Source organism: Camelus ferus, chromosome 18 (assembly GCF_009834535.1).
Source record: "Camelus ferus isolate YT-003-E chromosome 18, BCGSAC_Cfer_1.0, whole genome shotgun sequence".
NCBI lineage: Eukaryota > Metazoa > Chordata > Mammalia > Artiodactyla > Camelidae > Camelus > Camelus ferus.
The window spans coordinates 22101309-22115642 of record NC_045713.1 but is presented as its reverse complement, the minus strand read 5'-3'; the positions used below and the strand labels follow the sequence as shown (position 1 = coordinate 22115642).

The following is a 14334-nucleotide window of genomic DNA, read 5'->3' as shown; positions in this document are numbered from 1 at the left end:
ACATTCAGAGAGGAGGGAAAAGTTACCTCCACGGGAACATAAACAGAATGATGTCAGGCCTTTCCAGTATAATTCTAGAAGACAGAAGATGATGATGCAAATCCTTTACATTTCTGAGGGAGGTGCTGCCCAATCTAAACTCTAAATCCAACCAACCTCTTCTTCAAGTACTTCTGGCACAAGCACATCACAGCAGACACACAGCATGCTGAAGAGCAATCATCTCAAGTGGAGTGAAAACAGGGAAGGTTTTAGGAGACAAGTCTCTTGGGAAAAAAAGAGTTTATCTGACAGGTTTTACAGTGGAGAAGTATTTTAACAGGTATGTTTTAAGCTGATGCAGCATAAGGCAAGATTCATGTCAGAAAGTCAAGATTCTAATCAAATTTTTAAAATGCAACAACTATAACTTAAAAACATACACCAAAAAAAAAAAAAAAAAGGTACAAGAAAGAAAAAATGCTTGCCTAAACTTTGGCTCAGCAATGAAAATACCAAATATGGATATAAACCACACCCAAGATATATTAATAATCAGGGCAGGTGGTGGGAGAAAGGAGAGTGCCAGGAGAGACTGCCTAAAAGCAGACAACTCAAAAAGCACATTACTCAGAAAGGTAGGTAATGATGGATTGAGAGTCCACACTCCCCCAAAACCCATATGGTTGAGGTTCTGACCCACCCGCCACTGTGTCTATATTTGGAGATGGGGTGGGCCTCTAATGAAGTCACAATGGTTAAATGAAGTCATAAAAGTGGGGCCCTGATCTGACTGGATCATTGTCCCTAACAGAAGAGCTACCAGGGAACTGTGTGTCTACAGGCACACACTGAGAAAAGGCCATGTGAACACAAGGAAATGGTGGCTGTCTGCAAACCATGAGAAGAATGGAATGAAACCTACCTTGCCGGTGCCTATAGAACTGTGAGAAATAAATGTCTGCTATTTAAGCCCCCAAGTCCGTGGTACTCTGTGCGGCAGCTTGAGCTTACTAATACACTAGTGTAAGACACAGATGGAAGTGGCCAACCTGGGAAAGCCAAGGGGTGGTGAGACTGCTAAATTTACTTATCAGCGTTTTAGCAGTATTTGAATTCTTCCTTGTCTCCTATGGGTTTTTTTTTAATAAAACTTAAAATTAGTTTCAAATACTGGTATAGTAGTGCAAACATTAAGAGGACCTAAGATCACACTAAAAGGAAATATTTTTATGCATCCTTTTAAGAGTCTCATGCTCTACTGACTGAGCTAGCCAGGCACCTATGCATCATTTTAAAAGAAAAAATATGCTTTTGAAAAGTTGCATATAATTCAGACCTTCTTGTGATACATTTTTGTATATATTAATAATATACTTTCCAATTACAAAGAAATATGTTTTATAGAAATTTGGAAAATGTAGAAAAACAAAAAGAAGAAAATAAAAAGCCTGTGTTCTCTAACCATACAGAAAAAAACTCCTGTGCAGTCAATTCTACTATTAGACATTCAAGTTATTCTAACTGGTAGCTATTACAAGCAATACAGCAAGCAACATTCTACATGAGCAGTTTCAAATGTCTGTTCAAGACAAACTGATAGGCCCTATAGACTAAAGATAGTGATCCAGAGACGGTCAATAACAGATAAAAGTATTTAAATAATTCAAAGAGCACAAAGCTAGCTAAGCAGAGGATAAGGGAATAGGAGCCCCCTGCTGCTGGGGGCCTGAGGATGAAGCCCACCCGGCCATACCATGCAGGGCTCACCTCTGTCTATCAAAACTGGAGGAGTCTGCAACCATAAAAAAGAATGAAATAATGCCATATACAGCAACATGGATGGAGCTACAAATTATCATATTAAGTGAAATAAGTCAGGCAAAGAAAGCCAAATATATATCACTTATATGTGGACTCTAAAAAAAAAAAAATACAAATTTTATTTACAAACCAAAAATAGACTCACAGACACAGAAAACAAACTGTGGTTACCAAAGGAGAAAGGGTGGGGAAATTAGAAGTTTGGAGCTAGCAAATACAAACTACTATATACAAAACAGATAAACAACAGAGTCCTACTGCATGGCACAAGGAATTATATTCAATTTCTTATAATCAAATATAATGAACAAACATTTACATTTTTAATATTTGTACGTATGTGTACATATATAATGGAAATATATACATATATGTATGTATATAACTGAACTGTTTTACTGTACACCTGAAACTAACACTGTAAATCAACTACACTTCAATAAAAAATAAAATTAAAAAAAAGAATAAAGATGAAGAAAAAGAAGAAAACAAGAAACTGGACGAATTTGGTCCAAACAAAAGAACTAAGTCCAGTTGCTACAAAAAGTTTCAACAGTTCAGAGAAGGCTCATGGGCCAAGGCTGTAATCCACCCAGCAAACAGGAGTCCATTGCAAAAGAAGCTTGGAGGGGTGGGAGATGAATCCATTCATCAACATAAGACCCTAAGCATGGCCTCTTTATGGGCTCTTTGAAGATGTTGATGCGATGTGGAGGCTGTTTATTTTAACAAAGTCAGATGGCCAGCCTCAGTCCCAGGAAGGGGCTGAAGAGATTTACAAAGTTGTTTCCTCAGATAAAAACACTTTCTGGAATTAATGGGCTCTGAGAGGACCCTGAGTGGCTCACAAAAACATGCATGTGTATTGATGTGACATGGGGGAAAAATAAAGCAATGCTGATTTTCTTCCACACGCAAGTATTCAGCCTCAAGCTGGACTGAAGAAAGAATTATTAGACTGCTGTCCCTTCTTAACTGAACTACTGCTATTCAGCCAAATTCCAGATTTCTAAAATTGCAAATTGGTGTAAATGAAGTCAGGATTCTAGGAATAATTAACACAGCTGGTGGGAATGAATCAAATTCACATCTCAGTGACACTAACTGGTGCACAATCCTGAGAATGGGCTGATCACCAGGCAACTGACCGACAGGTGTGGCTCAATTTCAAGAATTGCACAGCGAACAAGCACGCTGGCCTGGCCTGCCACGCCCCACACACCAGCCCTAGGCTCCTGAAACAGGTGCTGCACAGCAGAGCCACGGGCATCGTGGGCCACGCAGAGGGCCTTGGTCTCTGCAAGTGCTTCCCTTTCATAAACCCAATGACACGGAGGCCCAGACAAAGGGCCTCCAGAATTCTTCAGTCTGATGGCTAACTACACTTTCCTGGACTTTGTTGAAACCTGCCATCAAAGACTACAGTTTTATAGGACTAAAGCAGAGAAAAAATATTTTTAGACTCTCCTGTAACTAGTTTAACAGCCAGCCTCCCCTCACCAACAGGGATATAAAATGCACACAGTGTGCTGGTACTGCGACGGGGTCCACCACAGACACAACTGTGTCACAGGAACCTGGGGCTGATACTGGGCACAGTGGGGAATCCTGATGTTGCTGGGAGAAGGAACAACGTGATCAGACTTGCATTTAGAAAAGATCCCTTTGGGCGCTGTAGGAAAAAGAGACTGAGGCAGAGACTCAGCCAGAAGGTGGGGTGGTCCAGAAGGAGGTAGTGAGAGCCAGAGTCCAGACAGTGCAAGGCAGAGGGATTTGACACACATGTGAAGGTGGTATCACGTGGTTTGTTGACCTAGCAGATGGTGGTGCCACTTCTGGAGGTAAGGAAGATTATTAAGAGGAACACATTTGGGGTGGGGAATTAAAATGCCTTGCTTTAAGGAAATTTGATTATTCCCTTCTGAATATGTCATTCACCACTTTAAAATCATTCGTAACCCAGATGTGAATGTCACCACCACGTAGCAGATCAGTAAATGGAGAACCAGCACAGGAGGAGCTTTAACTCACCGAGCACCTGCTGTGGGCAGGCACTGACCCAGTCGAGCCACCTGCAGGTTAAGTTATTGCATGGAACCTCCATGACAATCTCCCCTGGCAGGTCCTTCCTTCATCCTCCCCATTTTACAGAAGAGGTGTAGTAGCAGCTTTCCCAGTCCCACAGCTTGGAGAAGGCTGACCCCACCAGACACAGCCTAGTGGAAAAGTCATCAAGCGAGGGGCCCTTAAGTTAAACTACCAAACTTAACGTTCTCCCCGTCCAGCCAGCAAGGTGAGTGAAAAGATCTGTAAACCCTGGTCTTGAGAACCCCACAGCTGCACACTAAAGGCTTGTCTTAAAACATCTCCAGTCACCTACTTTGGGATCATCTGTTCTGTTAAAGGAATTCACCTAGTTAGACAAGTCACACATCTGGAAGGTGACAAGGGGATGGCAGCAGGGCCATGCTCTCTCCCTAAGCTTCGTGCCCCACACTTACAGTAACTACAAGCACAGCAGTAGAAAAAAGAGGGGGAAGGCTACAGGGAGAGCCACACTTTAAAAAGGAGCTACCTTCTATCACAAAAGACCTAAAAATTTAACAATGAAGAGAATTTGCTGGAGGTCAAATCAAACAGGCTCACCATTAACAAGACCAGTGTCCTGAGACACCCACCACCTGTGTTACCGCATATGCACTCCACCCTACTGACGTCAGAGCGCCTCCCCAGCTGGGTGCCCAAGTTACGGCTCCAACCCCACCCCTCTTCACTGCAACTCTGATCAGAAACCCCAAATCCATCTCACTTTTCTGCCTTCTGTATGTAATTGTACACATTTTATGTGCTTCCTCTTTTTACATTTCTTCTCTTGACCTTTTAAGCCATTACCAGAAACACAATCAATAAACCAACAAACAGGCCAGATAGTTCCTCAGTCTGTAGAGCAAAGGCTGGTCACCCACTCTTCACAGGACCCACAAGTCACTGGGTTCCTACTGCTGTGAACAGTAGCTGCAGTCCACTCTGGCCGTGGCCATGATGACCAGCCCTGAACCAAGAGTGACTCACTGGGCTGGCCCACCAGGAAGATGAAAGGAAATGCCAGGTGAGACCCTGTCCTTGGGGAACTTCTCAGCCAGTAAAGAAGGTAGTAAAGGGACAAGGAAAGCAACTGCTGCTGTTAGACATGAAAACCAGCAGTGAACGCTGAGTGCAGCTGGTTGAAGGGCTGAAGCTGATGGCCTGACTTCAGCCTTGACCAACCAGGCGCAGCACGGCACTTGGCAGGCCCAGCCCAACCAAGCTTTTGATGGGGAGTAAAACCAGAGCCTGGCAGCTCATGTCTTAGACCCTGGACCAAACCATTAAGTAAATCAAGAGCCAAAACACCTCTGTATCATCAGAGGCCCTCTGCCAATTCACAACAAAGTTAAATGGTGGGTATGAACCAACCAAAGCTATGTTCAAAGTTCCACTGACAACAGGCAATAAAGACCAGGAAAGTCTTCCACACAGAGAACATGAGAGCAGCGAGGAATTTTGTGACCCCCCCCCCCAGCCCAGGGGCTCAAAATGACCCCAGGTGAGTAGAATCAATGCAGAAAAAGCCAGGGGCAACACTGTTTCTGTTCTGATCAAGATCCAAGTACAGACTCATTTAAGTTTTTTCAAGCAACTATATGGAAAACAGCCATGTGTGCACACATGAGGCAGACAAGGACTGACACTCTGGCTTCCCGCTGGGGAGCAGGAAGCCTGAGCAACAGCCCCGACACAATCGGAGCAGCCTCACAGCAGAGAGCCCATGGGACACGGAAGCTCTCAGTTCCAGAGTCCCTTGGAGTTGTCCTACTGTAAATATATGGCCCTCCTGACACACCCCCACTCCATGCAGAATCAGTGCTGAGACAGGCACCTGCTGTTGATAGGAAACGCATCCCCTAACAGTGAGATGCACAGTCCGCGCCGCCTCTCAGCAGTGGGTGCTAGGTGCCTACTCAGTGCCCACTCCCCTTCTCCCTCTCCATCAACCCCAACCTTCCATCAAAGACCACTCTCCCCTGCTGGGGAGTAGTGATGCTGTCTGAGTTGGGCACCCTGCTTTTCTTCTGGGGTGGCCCTGCCCAGTGTAAGCCTAGCAGCAGAGTCTCAGCTCTCACACAATGACGATGCTGGAGTGGGCAGAACACAGTGGCACACAGCATTACCGGCCACTCACGGCAAACTGGAGGAACTTCCTTCAATGGGAAGCCTTTGTTTACAAACCAAGGGAGCCCAGAGCCTAAGGTCACTGTGGTAGCCACCCTCCAACACAAGGGAGCCAACCTGAGAGCAACGCTGGCCACAGGAAGGCAGAGGCAAAGCATTCAGAAAAGGGGCAGTTTCTTACAAAAGTAAACACAATCTCATCATACAATCCAGCAACTGTGCTCCCTGGTATCTACCCAAAGAAACAAAAACTCATCTCCACACAAAAGCCTGAACACAGATGTTTACTGTGGCTTTATTCATAACTGCCAAAAACTGAAAATCATCAGGATGTCCTTCAGTAGGTGAATGGATAAGTAAACTGTGGTACATCTGTACAGAGGAATATTATTCAGTGCGAAAAAGAAATGAGCTACCAAGCCATGAAAAGACACTGAGGAAACCTAAAAGTACATTACTCAGTGAAAGAAGCAATGTGAACAGGCTACAGACTGTACAGTTTCAACTACATGACATTCTGGAAAAGGCAGAACTATGGAGACTGAAAAGATCAGCAGTTGCCGGGGTTTGGGGGCTGGAAAAGGATGAACAGGTGAGCATAGAGCATTTCTAGAGCAGTAAAACTACCCTGTATGATACCATACTGACAGAAGTATGTCATTACATATTTGTCAAACCCATAGAACGTACAACACTGAGTGATCCTAATGCAAATCAGGGACTTCAGGTGATTACGATGCAGGTTCACTGACGGTAACAAATGACCACTCTGGTGCGGGAGGTTGATAACAGGGGAGGCCATGCATTTGTGGGGGCAGGAGTATACAGGAAACCTCTGTACCTTCCTCTCAGTTTTACTGGTAACCTTAAACTGCTCTGAAAAATCAAGTCTTAAAAGAAAAATGGCTGAAGTCTGGACCAAACCACACCTGAAGCTGGGCCTGCCTCTGGACTTTTCATTTATCTGAGCCAACCAGTCCCCTTCATTGTTTAAACTGGGGTGGGATGGCTTCTCTGTGACCTTCGACTTAGTGCATCCTAACTGCCCACCCCTCCAGGGCATGTAGAATGTGCTGGGCTCCATATCCTGTTAGTACTAATAAACAATGACCCTGACACCAGAGGTCTTCCACCCACAAAGCCACCACAGGCAACCCCCAGTGGGACGGGGTTCCATCGCAGACAGGACTCCTGAACTCCAGGCCTCCGCAGCCACCAGCTGTTCTGCAACAGGCAAGTTGAAACCAAAATGTGCCACGTTCCTTACAGCTGAATGCTATTAAACAGGCAAATCCAACACAGTCTATTAATTCAATAGTAAAGGTTACTTACTGCAAATAGAGCAAACCAAAGAGAGAAAAAGCAAAGATGCTGCTACAACTGACCCCGAGCAAGGACTGAAAAGTGTGCAGGCTGGCTGGCTGGAGAAGGGGGTGGCATGTAGGAATTTTTAAAACTAGAAAACAGAATTGAGCTCAATTTTTTCCCCCTGCAGCTCAGGCCTCAAATTTTATCCCATTTTAAAACTGTTCTAATCAAATATAAAAACTTCTAGGTTAAGTTTTTTTAGGGGGTGGTAATTAAGTTCACTCATTTAATTATTTAATGGAGGTACTGGGGATTGAACTCAGGACTTCTCGCATGCCAAGCATGTGTTCTACCACATGAGCTATACCTTCCCCCTCAGATGAAGTTTTTAAAGCTACATCAGTTACTAGCCTAACTTAACAGGATGAGTAACGGGATAATTTTATAGCACATTCGTTTAAACCTTAAAAATGTTTAATCCTGTTTGTTAGCAAGTAGCCAATTTCTCTGCCACAGTAAGCTTAAAGAAATGACTGAGTTTTACCAACTCCACAGAAGAGACCCAGCACCTGGGGATGTGTTCCCAACTACTGATTAAATCAGTAGGGTCGCACGAATTCCAGGCTTTCAAAGTTTCACAGGCAGGAGTATCTGGAACCAGCTACAGGAAAATGAGTGAAAATGAAAGGGCCCCTGCTAACAGGTTCCAACTCAAGACCAAATAAATCCCCAGTAATCTCGGAAAAGAGAATGAAGAAACAGGCCCCCAAAGTCGTAGCGAAGTACTGATAACACCACTCCACGCCTCCAAATTTGCACTCCAAACTGCCCGTGTGCAAAGACTGTCATCACAACTTCAGGAGGCCCTGGTGTTAGGAACAGACTACACAACAGCACAACTCATTTCCTTGGCCGGGGCAAAGGTCCAATCCTAGAGCTACAACCACAGCCACAGGAAGTTCCCAAAGGGTTTAGACAACCTACCGAGCACAGCAGCCTCCTCATTACCACTTTCCAACCTCTAGGAAGCATCTTAGAAGATGATTATAAAAAGCAATGATCCAGAATTCTCTAAGTACTAAGGCATTTCAGTGTCCCCTCCTCTCTTTATTAAACCAAAAGGATTCAGTTACCAGATAAAGCCATCTTCTGTGCAGGAGGACATAAATTTTACTGCTAAAAGGTAAAGTTTAATCATCATATGACTTCTAAGAATTCCAATGTTCCTAATGACTTACAGAGTCATATCTTAGGCTGTTCTTGATAAAAGTATTCTCAACAGACAAATACTAAAAACATCTAATGAAAAACGTGAAGGTATCGTGAGTAAAAACTAAAACCACAACTCACCCACTGTGGGGCTGAAGGCCGAGACCACTCCTCAGCAACACCTTTCCCTGGCTAGTTCTCCAGGTCTTGGAAGTGAGCACAGAAACGGAGGCCTCGTGTCTGACTCACCTGAATTCTCTGCCTTCGCTGTACCGTCTACTTGAAGAGGCCCTCGGGGCGGCTGTCTCCAGGAGCAGCTTCTGTGCGAGCCTGCCAGGAGGAGCAGGGTCTCTGCCACTGTCTTCGTCTGCATCCTGGTCACACTTCCATTCCTCGTCTTCATTCAAAGTGGGCAGGTATCCGGGGACACCCTTCCCGGTACCTGACCCAGAGCTCTGGTCACTACAGAGCTTTGGGCTCTCCGAGCCTGTCCTCGTGTATTCCAAATAAATATCAGACTTGAGGAATGAGGGGTAGGTATTCTCCTCCATGGTGGACTGGATTTCCGTCTGGGCCTGGTCAAACATGGCAGGATCGATCTGCTGCTTCATGATGCAGTCCTTTATGAAGCTCTTGGTGGCTGGCTTGGTTTGCCTGGACACAATGCCATTGTTGTCAAGGATGTACTTTCGGTAGATGGCTTTGGCCAGCTTAAGCCTCTTTTCCTCATTCGAGTCACAGGGCTCCAGCTTCCTGAAGCCGCTGCAGGCAAACCAGAAGTCCAGCAGATCGGCGCAGTCCTCCTGCTTCAGGAAAGTCCTAAACAGGTTTATCCCGTCTTGATCGTCTAGCAAGGAGTGCAGCGACTCGGCCCACTTCAAGTATGGCGGGGTAGGGGACGCGCTGCCCTCCGGCTCGTACCCCAGGTCCAGATCTGAGCGCCTGGGAGTGGCTGTTGAAGTCTCACCTTTGATCCCAGCACCTTTCCCAGAGCAGAAGCTGTGGCTGACAGGCCTAGGGTCTGTGGACACCAGTTCACCCTCCTCACCGGGCACTGGGGGTCGGGGGGCATCTTCGGTGAAACTTGCTCCGAGGTCCAAAGGGAAACCCTGCTCTTGGATATTCATTTTGGGACTCTGTGCGTCAATGAACAATGAGCGCTGCACCCTAATACATCAGTACTTACAGCTCCAAAGTGAATCAATCTGTCCTGTTGAAACCATTAAGAGGACAAGGATTAGGAAAGGTGGGTCCACGGAAACACGACCACAGGGTTTTCTCAAGACAAGACTCGCAATGATGCCCTCCCGCTTGAACTCAAAGCCAGAAATGCAGTTTGAATTTCCAATCTTTTGTCACAAGGTTTGTATTATATCAAAACAATTTCTGGAAACTTTTATAACTATAGGAATGCCTCTGGCACTAAGAAATGAATGCCCAGAACACAGAGAGCACCACTACCCTCAAGTGTCATTCTGTGAGAACAAAGAGAGACTAGCAGCCAGGGGACTACCCATCTTGGCTACAGAGCTGAGTGCCCAGTCCTTCTTGGCAAGCTCCAGGATGGCAGGAGGACTGGAGGAAAGAAAGGTGCTTCTAGTCCTCCTAGTTGTATGAACTTGAGTGAGAGCCAGTCCCTCAGACTTAAGATGAGGATATGTATCTGAGGATCAGATAGAAAGGAAGGATATATCACACCCCAGGAGGCAGGTGGTCGTGTCTACTCGCCACACTTCCTAGGCCCACAGCCACTGTGCCTTCTGCCTGCCCCCTCCCTTCACACTCAGTGTACCTCCCAACATGTGCAAACACACAGCAAGTTGTTCCTCTAACTCTCAACACGTGCCCAAAAGAGCAGTTCATCATGGTCATTTTCAGCGTTTTCAACAGAGTTGATCGAAGGACATCACTCACATGCACATGCACTGAGGCCTTATCACCCAGATGAACAATCTTAAAAAAGCTTCCATCAGAAAGCTGCACGTGACTTTTAAAACCTTGCTTTTAGGAAACTGTCCTTCTGATAGCAAACAGCAAACAGTTGAGTGCTCTGAGGAACAGAGAAGGTAGAGAAAAACTGAAATCCACATACAATAAGCTAAGGAAGCATACAGCTCATATGATTCAGCTCTGTAATCTGAAAACCAATTACCCACCCTCGTAGAGGTCAGGGAACTCCGGGTTTTGCTTCTGCTGTGAAAAACCTATCCTGTCTGAGGGAAGACTGTCCCGGATCAGGACTCTGCCACAGTCTTCCGTCCTCCCTGTCACTGAGCCCACAAGCTCAGGCTCCATCTTCAACCTGGCCAAGGGGGTCTTTGCAACATGGCCCATCTGATGTCAGTGGTCTGGCTATAAGTTAACTGAAGAGATGCATGACAGGTCCAAATACCTAGAGCACTCAACTGGCCAGAGGAAGCAAAATAAAACCCTAAAACCTAGTACAAACACAAAGAATCGGTCTCCCTGGTTACCACTCTGCACTCCGGGCCCTGGCCTACATACCTGCTTTCTCACATCGCACACGCTTTACCTGCCAGCAGTTGCCAAAGGCTAAAAGTAAGAAGCATCCAGAGATGGAGGATGGGTCACAATTATGTGCCCTAAATGACAGTTATGCAGCTAATGACTTTTTATAAAAACTACTAGGTAGGCTGTAATCTCGGCATCAGCAGGAACAGCCTGTTTCTTAAGGTCAAGGCCCATGGGCTGTGACACCCTGCTGCTCACAGACTACTTCAACTGCGAAGTCGCTTTCTTTGAGTCCCGCCAACAACCTTTGGTGTCTCAGCTCCACACCAGCTCGTGGATGTCTCATGTCCCCTTGTCACTGGACACCATCTCAGGAAAGAGGACCTGCACCTGGCCCCCTGAGCCTCATGCTTGGAGATACTCTGTAGTGCTCTAGCCTTGAGAAAAAACCAACTCACTGTGTTTGAACAGGAGGCTAATTACAAGTAACTGTCACTTCCTCTTAAAGTACTTGTGTCTTTCTTCTATGTAAATTATTTGCAGCAGCCTGATTTAAACATTTTCTGCAGGACCCACAGCACTTAACACAAAGTCTTGCAACTAATGGGCCCCAATAAATATTTAATTCATTGGCATAAAGCAAAATAACATTTGTCATAGACGCCAAATGTTAGCTTTTTACAGGTGCTGAACTATTGTGCTATAGAAATAGCAGCAAATTTAAGATCTAGCCCTTCATTTAGAGTTCTGCACTGTCTTAATAGGACTTTTAATTCATGTGTGAACAAGTTCCCCTAATCACTTAAAACTATTTTTTCACAGCCCAGAAGTAACACTTCTTATAGTTAACATCTATTTTTGGCTGTCAACTGACAGAAGACCTTTGGTGCCCCTGGAAGCACACGAACATCTCTCCAAATTACTGTCGTTATTGAAACATGCTCCAATTACCAAAATCTCTGGATTCCCACAGAGAAGTACACCAAGTATTTAGTGTACACACATGTAAATACTGCACATAAAGCAGTTATAATAATTCAGGTTAAAGTCAAATGCCCAGAAGCACTGAATCTGGCCAACAGCCTGTAACTGCGGTCAGTAAAAGGATTCCATAAAAGGAATCCACAACTCTGATACCTCATTTAAAAATCTCCTTTAGTCACTGCCTAGGCCTACCCCCGGGTACCATGGCAGCCAGCTCAATGTTATAGGTGTGTATGTATATATTTTACTCAAATATCACTTTTGAACTTTTGATTTATGTGGAGTTTGTAAATAATAGAGTGTGACTCTCATATCTTTCCTTCCGTCCGTTAATTAAGCTCTTGAAGGGTTACACGTAATCCATTCCTGCACCACCTACATCCTCAGTGACTAATGTAACGCAAAATAGTCTAGTTTCTCTGAAACTAGGAATCCAAGAAACACCAACACTTGCTGAAAACCAAACAGAAACATTGTATTTTGTACGGTTTCCCATCCTTGTCCCTGAGTAGACGTTCTTAAAATTGAAACCCAGATACTGCTATGTTGAGAGGTCAGGTTTAGACTGTGTTCTCCAAAACAGGGCTGGTCCATGTACGTCTGAGATTCTTTCCAAAGAAGCAGAAAACCCAAGTGCAAGCAAAAAGGAGGGGCTGAGATGCACAATAACTCTTTATAAATTATCTTAGAGATGGGCTAAGAAAAAATCCACAGAGGATTGATGTATTTTTCTCTACTGTCCTCAATGCTGAGCTATGTTTCACTGCCCTGACTGTACAGCTCTGATTTCATGAGGGACTGAATTCCAAAATGAAGGGAAGAGGTAGAATCTAAAATGCACACTCAAGAGAAAGTTCTGGGGGCAAAGCACCAACATGAAACAGTAAAGCCACTCAAGAAAGCCAAACCACAGCGTGGACCCAGCCTAAGGCACCTCTGTCTCGTGGGGAGTGCCCTCCTTGGATTTCAAACTCATTTCTACTTTTTGTTGGGGGAGGGGAAGGGACACTCCACTGTCCTGCTTATCTACAGGATCCCTGCAGACAATGCCTGGCCCCAGCAGCTACTCTGCACCCCACTCACACATCAAAACAGGCCCCAGGGCCAAGGACCCCAGCACGCACCTGGCAACATCCAATCTAACAAATCAGCTGCAGACCCCAGCCTCTTCCAGCAGCATCACCTCCCACCCCTTCTCAGAACCCTCAGTCTTCCTTACTCCCTTCAGCTCACCTAGAGCAAGGGTCTGTCCTTTTTGAACAAAATCCCGGAACTCTTCCCCAATCACAGGCCCCAATGTCAAAAGCCCTTGCCTTTTGCATCGCCTGATAGCATCCCTTTTTGCACACACCTGCCCTCCCAGCTGTGGACCCCCACACCCTCCTCACACATCACGCAGTCTGCACACCCTCTCGGAATAGCCTGCCACTCCTGTCCACCTCCCCTCACACACTCCCGGCCCACACACCCTAGGAGCCCGCACAGCCTCCCTTCACGCACTCCTGGCCCGCACACCCTCGGTGTCCGCACAGCCTCCCCTCACGCACTCCCGGCCCGCACACCCTCGAAGCCCCTCTTCCGGGTCCTGCGCTCTGCCCGGCCTATGCGGCCTACAATGGGCGCCGCAAGGCCCGCGCCCCTCAGGAATGCGCGCTCGGCCGCACTACTCACCCGCGCGGCGGCGGCAGAGGCAGCGGCGGGGCCCCGGGCCCGGCTCCCGGAGCGGCGCAACACGGCGCAGCCCATGCGCTCAGCGGCGGCGCGGCGGGCGGGACGAGGCGGGGGCGCGGCCCCGGGCGGCCCCCATCGCAGCGGCGGCGCGGAGGCGGGAGCGGGGCAGGCCGCAGGGGCGCCGCCGAGGCCGGCCGCCCACTCTCACCGGCCTGCTCCGCGGGGACGCGGCTCCGGCCCGACTCCGGCCGGTCCGGCAGCGGCGGCGGCGGCGGCGGCAGCGGCGGCCGCGATCGCTTCCCCGAGCCGGGAGTCGGAACCCAGAGCGCCAAAGCCCCGGCCGGAGCGCCCCCGCCGGCGCGGCCCGGAAGTGCGGGGGCGGGGCCTGGAGCGTGGGGCGGGGCCTGGAGCGTGGGGCGGGGCCCTGATCGCGGGGCTGGGCCCGGAGTGTGGGGTCGAACAAGGAACGGTGGGTGGGCGGGGAGCGCGAGGCGGAGCCGGGAGGGTGGGCCCGAGAGCATGAGGGCGGGGCTGGGAGCGCTGTGGGAGGCCTGGCCGTGGGGCGGTGTCGGGAACGCCAGACGAAGCCCGAGTGCGGTAACAGGGAGAAGAACGTGTGGGCGGAGCCTCTAACGTGGAGGCGGGGCCGAGAGCGCGAGACGGAGCCGGAGCGCA

General features: G+C 47.5%; 1 protein-coding gene across 2 annotated transcripts in view; it reads right to left on the bottom strand.

The window, feature by feature from the left end:
* Nucleotides 1–13866, bottom strand: part of AXIN1 (axin 1) — a 58661-nt gene extending 44795 nt beyond the window's left edge. For both annotated transcript variants that reach the window (XM_032460697.1, XM_032460698.1), the window contains exons 1-2: nucleotides 13660–13866; nucleotides 8782–9742 (exon numbers count right to left, since the gene is read on the bottom strand). In XM_032460697.1, the coding sequence (XP_032316588.1) occupies nucleotides 8782–9659 (878 nt within the window). In that variant the 5' untranslated portion in view covers nucleotides 9660–9742; nucleotides 13660–13866. The remainder of the gene's footprint in view (nucleotides 1–8781; nucleotides 9743–13659) is intronic.
* Between the last annotated feature and the right edge of the window lie 468 nt (nucleotides 13867–14334).